Source organism: Pristis pectinata, chromosome 5, assembly GCF_009764475.1.
Source record: "Pristis pectinata isolate sPriPec2 chromosome 5, sPriPec2.1.pri, whole genome shotgun sequence".
NCBI lineage: Eukaryota > Metazoa > Chordata > Chondrichthyes > Rhinopristiformes > Pristidae > Pristis > Pristis pectinata.
Genome location: NC_067409.1, coordinates 81,211,066 through 81,220,985, shown reverse-complemented (window position 1 = coordinate 81,220,985; position 9,920 = coordinate 81,211,066). Strand labels below are relative to the sequence as shown.

At 44.3% G+C, this 9,920-nt stretch overlaps 1 protein-coding gene and 1 long non-coding RNA gene across 4 annotated transcripts; one reads left to right on the top strand and one right to left on the bottom strand.

Annotated features, from left to right (window-relative positions):
• Positions 1-501: 501 nt before the first annotated feature.
• LOC127570810 (uncharacterized) lies at positions 502-9,460 on the top strand. 3 transcript variants are annotated; one of them, XR_007956397.1, is made up of 4 exons: positions 502-630; positions 2,621-2,697; positions 6,098-6,208; positions 8,937-9,460. It is a non-coding gene; the product is annotated as an uncharacterized LOC127570810 (long non-coding RNA). The 3 variants fall into 3 exon arrangements; XR_007956395.1 differs by lacking the exon at positions 502-630 and having other exon boundaries at positions 972-2,697; XR_007956396.1 differs by lacking the exons at positions 502-630; positions 8,937-9,460 and adding an exon at positions 7,048-7,196 and having other exon boundaries at positions 972-2,697.
• Positions 2,686-4,621, bottom strand: sox4b (SRY-box transcription factor 4b). The gene has a single exon (XM_052016656.1). The coding sequence runs from the start codon at positions 4,395-4,397 to the stop codon at positions 3,258-3,260; it is 1,140 nt and encodes a 379-aa protein (XP_051872616.1). The 5' UTR covers positions 4,398-4,621; the 3' UTR covers positions 2,686-3,257.
• Positions 9,461-9,920: the final 460 nt, after the last annotated feature.

Here is a 9,920-nt window from a genome sequence, read left to right as displayed (position 1 = left end):
GCCCTCGCAGTTCCCAACGCAGGAAAAGCCAGCCTGCTCCGTTTACCTCTACGGGACCCCACCCCCTTAGAAGTAATTCGCCAACTGCTGTTTGTTGCTTCGCCCAAGAGGTTTTAACGTTCGTGTACGAGAGTCCCTTACACCGAATTGCAAAGAGATGTGCCGGCTCTTTGTAATGGACCGTGTGGCGAGGAGAGCGGAGTTGGGGGAAGGGTTCATCAAACCTCAGATTAAGTTGGTTCAAACATATCCTAATAGCTTTAAGATGTTGTGGGGGGAACTTAATAAGTGTATTATTCCCTTTTTTTTACTAACGTCGAATTAAAAAAACGCATTTAAAAGGCAACATCTTTGGATGGCTTTCAACAAGATGATGAATATAAAAGTGAGCTGCTGTCAAAATGCTGAAACAGTTCGCGATAACATGCTACAGGCCAGTGAAACCCTCCGGCCCCCGTAGTTGGAAGGTTATTGTGAAGCTTTATGAATAGCCCTATATCCAGTTGCAGTGCACAGACCGCACGTTGTTCGCACTGCATTACCTCTTTCTGGTCCAGACTATACAATCTCCCCTCCCCCAACTGTCTAATCGCGTACTTCCTGGGGAAATCAAGCGGCATTCATACCGGAGTGAGTATTTAAATTTACAGGATTTGAAAACCTCCGGATGGGAAACTAACATCAAATGCTTCCAACTGAACTCCCGTCTTGAATCTTTTGACTGGTTCAGGTCCACTACGAGATAGGGGAGAGTTGGGTTTGTAATAGCAAGCGGGAGGTATATATATGAGTGAAACGTGGCGGGCACAGATGTTGTTTATGAGCCCCCGTTCTGTATCTTTCTGGTGGGACGTTTGCTGGTTAAGATTCCTGTTTTTTGTTTAACTTATCCCATTTCAAACGACCCTTCTCTATGCCACAAGAGTTAAAGACACCACTCAGACAACATAGAGAGATGTGTGGCTTGTTTATTTCGAAATTGACAAGAAATAACGTGAAAATTAACATTTTGTTTTACTTATTTTGCCCCCTCCCCCTCATACACACATAAACATAGACAGTGCTTCCGCTTTCGGTTCTTGGAACCTTATTTTTGCTAGCTAAGTTCTTAGTGTTTGGAATGATTTTTTAGAATCTTTTTAGTCACGCTAGGTGCGTGAACACGTTTAGTGTACGTAAAATGGTATTTAGCAGATTGGCGCTTTTTCCTCCCCCCACCCCCACCCCGGTTCTCTGCATTAAAACAGGGACTCAGTGGTTAGGGTTCAGTTCCAGCTGATTTTATTTCCTTCTCTCTCTCTCTCTCTCTCTCTCTCTCTCTCTCTCAGTCTCTTTCTCTCAAAGAAATATTTACAAGAGTTTATCAACAATCTGACAGGCAGTGACTTGACACGATTAGCTGGCATGAATTTTCTTTTTTCAAAAAAAAAGTTGTGTTGAGGCATGATCTGACAGACTATACACAGCATATTGCACAGGATGAGTGAAAATAAAAAAATAGTTAAAATAATAAAAGATTTAAAAAAAACTAACAATCGGACAGCTACCAAGATTTTTGTTTCCGCGGTTGCTGCCTTAATGCCTGTCACGGTAGTTTTGGACACATACAAGTAACACGTCTCATGTTTATATAATACAGATTTAAATATACAAAGGCGTTCGCACTTTTCTCCCAACCCCTCCCCTTCAATAAACCCCCCACAACAGCTCTACCTGATTTTGGAATTATATAAGCTAGCTTCATGCCAAAAACAATAATATTTTGCCGACAAGTTATAAGAATTAATACTAGTTATTATTACAGAATGAGAAACACAGTATTGTGTAGCGAACTCAAATCAATATTTGATATCCAGTGGTTAAGCGCCATTTAAGGATCGCCACATAAATGGGATAAAGGTGCAGCATCCCTTGTAATCTACGTTGGTGCTCAACCTCAGGAGGCTTGGAATAAGTACAAAATCCTGTTTGGTTACCCCCATTACACTTCGCTAATACTTGTTTACTTGGAATATGACTGCAGCCAATACAAAGTTTAAAGGAAGCTTTAAGGTCACCTGTTTCAAGGTAAAAGTGTCCAAATGGTTTCCCACGTTTAAATACTATAAAGGAGACATATCAGCTATAATAGACAGGAAGGGACGTTGTGAGTTTTAACATCAACAACAGCTGTGAAGCCAACATAAAGGTAACTGCAGCTTTACGTTACAAAACCTGCAGATTGAAGTGTGTAAACATGTGGAATATAAAAAAGAGGCAACATTGTGATATCGGCCTCTTTGTTCATGATCATGAAATCCAAACAGCGATAAACACCGATTAACACCCCCTTTATATTTTTTACAAAAATACACTGAGAAAATAATCAAACGTCTCATCTTTCTCTTTTTTTTAAAAGTGTCAAAGTCTACATTTAAATATAAAATTAAAAGTTTAACTCTAGCCCTTCAGTGAAGGAGATAAAACGGTGCAGGTAATTAACAGGCCTACGAAAAAAAAGTCAAAATGTTTGGCCAGTATAAATACATCCATATAAAATGGTTTCTGATTACATTTACAAGGGAAACAAAACAATACGAGGATGAAACATCGGTGACAAGAAGTTCATTTTGTTTTGTAGAATTTGTGGAATATGGAACTTTTGAGGAAATTTGGTCCAGAAAATGCAGTCCAGCGGAGATTTGAGTTGCGTTAATGGTAAGAGGAAAAAAAAGCTGGTGACTTGGTCGGAATCATACAGAGCGCCATCTATCTAGTTGACTCGTCTTAACGGTTTTGACTGTTCCAGTCTGTACAGAATCTGGGAAGGTACAGTACAACATGCTATGAACCCAGCGAAATACAGTAATCCAACACCACCATTCTTCTATGAAAGGCTCTCCTCGCGTGTAGATCTCACGTCTTCGCCTGTGTGTATATGTCTGTACCAATATAAATTGTTTGGTGATTTCTTTCCACGGTTTTAAACGACCTGTCCTAAAGCGAAGCCCGCGTTCTCTCCCGTACGTGCAAATCAATTTCAGGTTTTCCTTTTCAATCCAGACTCGAGACTGGGCTTTTATTTTTCAGTGGAATATCACAGTCCCTCCTTAAACACGTCGGCACATTTGTTTGATTTTTTTTCCCGCTGAAGGCTTGCGATCAGGCATTACGATCACGCAATTTTACAGCACTTGGATCACAATTACTTTAATTCACGATCCCTTTATTTCCCTCCGAGATAAAAGAGCAAGTCAGTTTCTTTCACTTGCCGCTTTTTAATACGTGAACACTAGGTTTGAAATACTTGACTCCAGCCAGTCCCCTGAAATCATTTCGCTCACCTCTGGCGTGCAGTAATCTGGGAACTCGAAGTGAGACGCCGATTCCTGCTCAAAATTAAACTCCAAATCTCTGTCCAGAGACGAACTCAAGTTGCCCAGTGTCATGTTCTCGAAAGTGGGGCTGGAACTAAGGTCCATAAGGTCGTCCTCGAACTCTTCGTCGGAAGACGAGGCCAGAGACGAAGAGGAACAAGAGTGGGTCGTGGAAGGGGCCGGTGAAATCGACCTTAAATTGCCTGGGTGTTTGCGCTGGTTTACGGGCGAATCGGGGACCCGCACCCCTGTCCCACCCGCCAGATCTTCATAGAAACTGACCGGGTCGCCGGGATCGGCTGAACAACTGAGGGTCGGGCTGGCTGGCACGGCGGCTGAAGAGGTGCTGCCCTGGCCTCCGAACGACCGCCTCTCTTTCAGTTTCTTATCTGCAAGGTGTTTGGAAGCGGGGCTCGTCCGCGCTTTGTAAACCGAGTGTTGGCTGCTAGTGTTTGTGTTAGGAGTAGTGGTGCCTGACTGCGGATGCTGGTGGATGGCCGGAGTCTTGGTGAGCGTACCCAAGATGATCTTGTGCGTTTTGCCGGACTTGCTAATGCTACTATTGCTGCTACTGCTCTTTTTAGCCGTGGGTTTAGTGTTGATCTTTTCGCTTTTCTCTCCCGGTTTGCTGCTCGCACTTTTCGCCTTCTTTCTCGGCCTGTATTTATAATCGGGATAGTCCGCCATGTGCTTCAGGCGCAATCTTTCGGCTTCACGGATAAAGGGGATCTTATCACTGTCTTTCAGTAACTTCCAGCGCTTCCCCAGGCGCTTCGAGATCTCCGCGTTGTGCATGTCCGGGGACTGTTCCATGATCTTCCTTCTCTCGATCTGCGACCACACCATAAACGCGTTCATGGGTCTCTTGATGTGCCCACTGGCGGTCTTGCACCAGTTCGGCTCGTCCGTTTTCTCCCCATCCGATGCCACGGAGTCCGCCGCTGGTGAGCAAGCTATGCCCAGATCGGAAGCGCCGGAGTCGGTGGACTCTCCGGCAAGCACCGCTTCCGTGTTCTCTGCGTTGTTCGTTTGCTGCACCATGCTCTCTTTCTAAAATATATTGTTGCTCTATGGGCACTGAGGGAAAAAGATTTATACTGTAGCAGTTTGGTTAGCTTGCACTTTTTTCTGTTAATTGCAAAAGCTGCTGTGCTTTACAAGCTGCTCCTCGCGTTCGCAGAAAAGAACCTGGTTTCTTGTAATAAAATGTGTATATACTTTGGCACAACCTTCCCCCTCTGACCATGCGGGAAGACTGTGTTATATAAAAAACTTGTGTCTGCTGCTTAAACCAGACGCGAACTCGCTTCGCCTTCTTATCCAGTCCCAGCCATTGTGACGTCGAGTTAAAGGTGTCCACGTTCCAGCCAATCGGCGGGCGCCTTTCGCCCAGACCGCGTCTGTTTCCAACGCTTCCAGGGCCCCGCTCCGCCCCCGCGCCACCGGATTGGCGGCCGGCCGCGCGGCGCGTGCAATGAGAAGCGGCGCGGCTGACCTCATTCGAGTTTACACTAGCAACTTAAAGGGGGCACGGCTGCAAATGCACTCCTTTCCCCCCTTCCCCCCCTCCCCCCCTCCCCTCCGCCTCCCTCCACCCTCCGGCATTAATTTAAAGCTGCATTATGCCTTTCCCTCTCCCCAAACTGCCATTTGCCCGTCCCACTGACTCAGACACGAATCAGCACAAAGCTCGATCTTGTGCGATACTGTTCTGTGTGTGTCTGCCTCCCTCTCTCTCGCATACACCCCTGACAGCCAGTCGACTTATGTTAAGTTTCGCGAAATTGACACAAAATCGTGCGCCTGAATTGATATGCTGCAGTTTCACTTAAGCGAATATCAACCCCAGAAACAATATTCAGGAGTTTTTTTTTTCATCTACACCTGCGTGTATATCTACTCCTTGATATACAAAGGGATTAGACAGGAGCCCGTTCCTTTGCTCTTTAATGATATTAATTTAAGCAATTTAGAACAACATAAATAAAACACGCAAAACGCATCGAATTAGGTGCTTGCAGTTTTCTTCTCTCTATTTCCACCCGTACGGGTGAAGCGTATGAACGCTAGCAGCAGCATGAGAAGCACATTAAGTGGGTTGGGCATGGCAAAAAGAGGCGCGTCAAATGCATTCGCTGTCGACCACCTTTTACCGTATTGACAGATGTAGGATGAAACGCAGGGTGCTCGATATGCAAATAGGGTTTGGGGCTAAACCGAAAGACAGGAATAGCGCAATGTTGATAGAAGCAGTATGCTTTCAAAGCAACATATGCGGATAGTAATTGTGAAGATTTTTGGAAAGTAACACTAAAATTTAGTCCCATTGGTAGATTCAAATTAATACCCGATAAACTAGCTCATATTGAATAGAACTCTGATCCAAACAAATGCGTTTTGCACATTTTTAACGGCAAAGAAGTTACTGATATAGGTATAGTATGCTAAATTACATGAGGGTTTCAACTATTTGTATGTAAGCGCATATACAAAAAAACCAAAACGAGAAACTGACATATACATATGTACTCGATTGTGTTGATTTTAACTGGTGCAAGACGGTAGGTGGCGGTACTGCGCCTATATACTCATTAGATGATTGCTGTAATTTTTGAGCTCTGCTTTGAGTCCTGAGATTTTATTTTGTCCAAAGGTGAAATACGAAATGCAAAATTAGCTTCCATTGGATTTTTTCCAACTTCATTGTTTTAACCAATCGCTCCTTCTCATTGTGACGCTAGGTTATAATGTATGCTGCGCTTGGAGTTGCTGTCTCCATGAGGCCCCCGCGTTATTGGCTGTATATGATCCTCGAAAATGGTGAGAGCGAGCATGTGCACGGAGTTCAATAGGTAGGTAATATCATTAAGAAATATGGCACATCCAAGGTTATATATAAAAGGAAAACTTTCAATTTTGCAGTAGTATGTTGGGGCAAAGCGACATATCCAAACATTATCTCTCAAACAAAATAATGATTCCTGCTAATCCCATTCTTAAATTTGAAAGTAAAATTGTCTCCTCACTGCCAAACCTAAGTTTAAGTCAATGGGGGGGGGGGGGGTGGGATCGTTGTTAGTATTGTAAATTATGTAATGATGGGTACCGCCAAATACAGCACTGCTGAAATATAACAGGTGCAGTAGTCCGGTATGGAGTCTAACGAGGTACAGGTGTGTGTGAAAGGGGGGGGGGGGGGGGGGCAGAGAGAGAGAGAGAGAGAGAGAGAGAGAGAGAGAGAGAGAGAGAGAGACGAGTTGGTCTGAAGTGATTCACTGCAGGTATGTTGTATGCTCTGCAACGCAACTAGTAATTGTTACGACACGTTGAACCGAAACAAAATGCATTCATTCTGAGCACTCAACAGGCCTGACCACATGTGCGGAGAAGGAAAAGCAAGAGCTAACACTTTATAACCCAGAGTCGGAAATGCCAGGTCAAAAGTAGCAGAACTTCATGACTCTTGTTGAATTATATCTAACGGTGGGAAATGTGATTGACAGCTATATTGCGCCACACATTCAAGTGAATCAAGTACGTTGAAGCAGGAGTGGGCTAACGGGCGAGACTGATATTGGGTCCAGTGGTTATGGAACAAAAGAAATATTTATGAAAATAGGAGTATGTTCCACCGCTGACCACTCTTATTTTCTCAAAATCTAATATTTATTATTTTGAAATGTCTTTTCAGATAACCTTAGAGTCATAGGGTTCTACAACCACGAAACAGGCCCATCAGCCCAACAAGCTCCAAGACCCAGGCCGCTATACCTCCCTCTGCAATTGGATCCTTGATTTCCTCACTGGGAGATCACAGTCAGTGCAGATCAGAAACATCATCTTCTCAGGGGCACCTCAGGGCTGTGTGTTTAGCCCCCTGCTCTACTCTCCATACCTATGACTATGTGGCTAGGTATAGCTACAACACCATCTAAAAATTCACTGATCACACCACTGTTGTTGGCAGAATCATGGATAGTGACGAGGCGGCGTACAGGAATGAGATAGGTCAGCTGGATAAGTGGTATCATAACAACAATCTTGCACTCAATGTCAGCAAGACCAAGGAACTGATTCTGGACGTTAGGTAGGGGATTTTGGGTGAACACGCACCAGTTCTCATTGAAGGGTCTGCAGTGGAAAGGGTGAGCAGCTTCAAGTTCTTGGGTGTCAACATCTCGGAGGACCTACCCTGGACCTAGCACAAAGATGCGACCAAGAAGATAACATGCCAGCATCTCTACTTTCTTAGAAGTTTAAGGATGTCATTGAAGACTCTGACAAACTTCTAGAGATGTACAGTGGAAAGCATTCTGACTGGTTGCATCACAGCCTGGGATGGAAGCTCCAAAGTACAGGAACACAAGAGGCTATAAAGAGTGGTGGGCTCAGCCAGTGCAAAGTCATTGTTGATTTTATTGTCATATGCACAAGTACATGTATGCACAGGTGCAATGAAAAACTTACTTGCAGCAACATCACAGGCACATAGCATTAGAGACAAAGCATTCACGAGAAAAACATAAATTATACAAGAAACAACACAATTAGAACAAAAAAAAGTCCATTGTAGTGCAAAGTGATCATAGTGTTGCCATACTGAGGTAGTGATTAGGGTTGTACAGGTTGGTTCAAGAACTGAATGGTTGAAGGGAATTAGCTGTTTTTGAACCTGGTGGTGTGGGACCTCAGGTTTCTGTACCTCCTGCCTGATGGTAGCTGCGAAAAGGTGGCATGGCCCGGATGGTTGGGATCTTTAATGGTAGATGTTGCTTTCTTGAGGCAGCACCTCCTGTAGATACTACCAATGGTGGGGAGGGATGTTCCCATGATGTCATAGGCTGAGTCTACTACTCTCTGCAGCTTCATACGTTCCTGCGCATTCACATTGTTAGACCAGACCATGATGCAATTAGTCAGGATATTTTCAATAGTACATCTGTAGAAGTTTGTTGGAGCGTTCAGTGACATGCTGAATCTCTTTAAACTTCTAAGGAAGAAAAGATGTTGGCATGCCTTCCTTGTGATTGGATCTAAGTGCTGGGCCTAGGACAAGTCATCCAATATGTTAACACCCAGGAATTTAAAGTTGCTAACCCTCTCCACCGCCAATAGACCAATGTAGATGAGTGCATGTTCACCCTTCCTGAAGTCAGCAATCAGTTCTTGAGTATTACTGACATCGAGTGAGAGGTAGTTGTTGCAGCACACTCAATGAGGTGTCCTACCTCACTCCTGAACACTGACACATCACTACTTGTGATTTGTCCAACAACAGTGGTGTCATTGGTGGATTTCTATATGGCATTGGAGCTGTGTTTAGCCACACAGTCATGTGTATTGAGAGTAAAGCAGGGGGCTAAGCACGCAGCCTTGAGGTGCACCTGTGTTGATGGTCAGTGAGGAGGAGATGTTATTACCAATCCTCACTGATTGAGGTCTGCCGATGAGGAAGTTGAGGATCCAGCTGCAGAGAGAGGAACAGAGGCCCAGGTCCTGATAAGTTTAAATGGGATGATTGCTGTGAACGCCGAGCTGTAGTCATGAACAGCAGCCTAACACAGTGTTCCTGTTGTCCAGATGGTGCAGAGCAGCATGAAGATTCAGAGATATTGCATCTGCTGTCGACCTGTTGTGGCAGTGGGCAAATTGAAGTGGATCCAGGTACGACTCTTCCCACCATCGAGAGCATCTACAAGAGGCGGATATCTCAGGAAGGCGGCATCCACCATCAGGGACCCCCACCATCCAGGCCATGCCCTCTTCCCGATGCTGCCATCAGGCACAAGGTACAGGAGCCTGAAGACCCACACCTCAAGGTTCAACAACAGCTTCCTCCCCACTGCCATCAGGTTCTTGAACCGACCTGAAAAACCCTAACACTACCTCGGACTATATATTTTTTTCTCTCTCCCAATCTTGCATTGGTGTCATTGTGTTTATCTTGTTGTTTATTTTGCACATACATAAGTGATGTATAATTTATGTTAATTTAAGTTTATGTTAACTTATGTTTGTCCTTGTCTTGTAATGTACTGTGCTGCTGCTGCAAAAAGCTAATTTTCATGGCATTTATACCCTGTGTATATATGCCGATGACAACAATAAACTTGAACTTGTCCATGTCAACCAAGCTGCCTTCCTGAACTAGTCCCATTTGCTTTCATCGGGCCCATTATCCCTATAAACCTGCCCAAGCGTCTTTTAAATGTTGTAATTGTTCTTGCCTCTACCACTTCCTCTGGCAGCTCATTCCATTTACCCACCACCCTCTGCGTGAAAAACTTGCCTCTCTGGTCCCCTTTAAATCTTTTCCCTCTCACCCTAACCTATGCCCTCCAGTTTTCGTTCCAGTTGGCTGTAGGAACACTGGAATATGATTATTCTGACCTTAGAGCTGTGATTAAAATGAACTGCAAAGAAGAAAACAGTTTATGAAGTGTCCCAAAACTCTTCATAGCCAATGAAGTACTTTTAAAGTGTACACAACTGTAAATTTGGAATTACGACAGTCAGTATGCAAGCAAGAAGGTGCCACAAATCACAGTGTGATTTGAAGGGCAG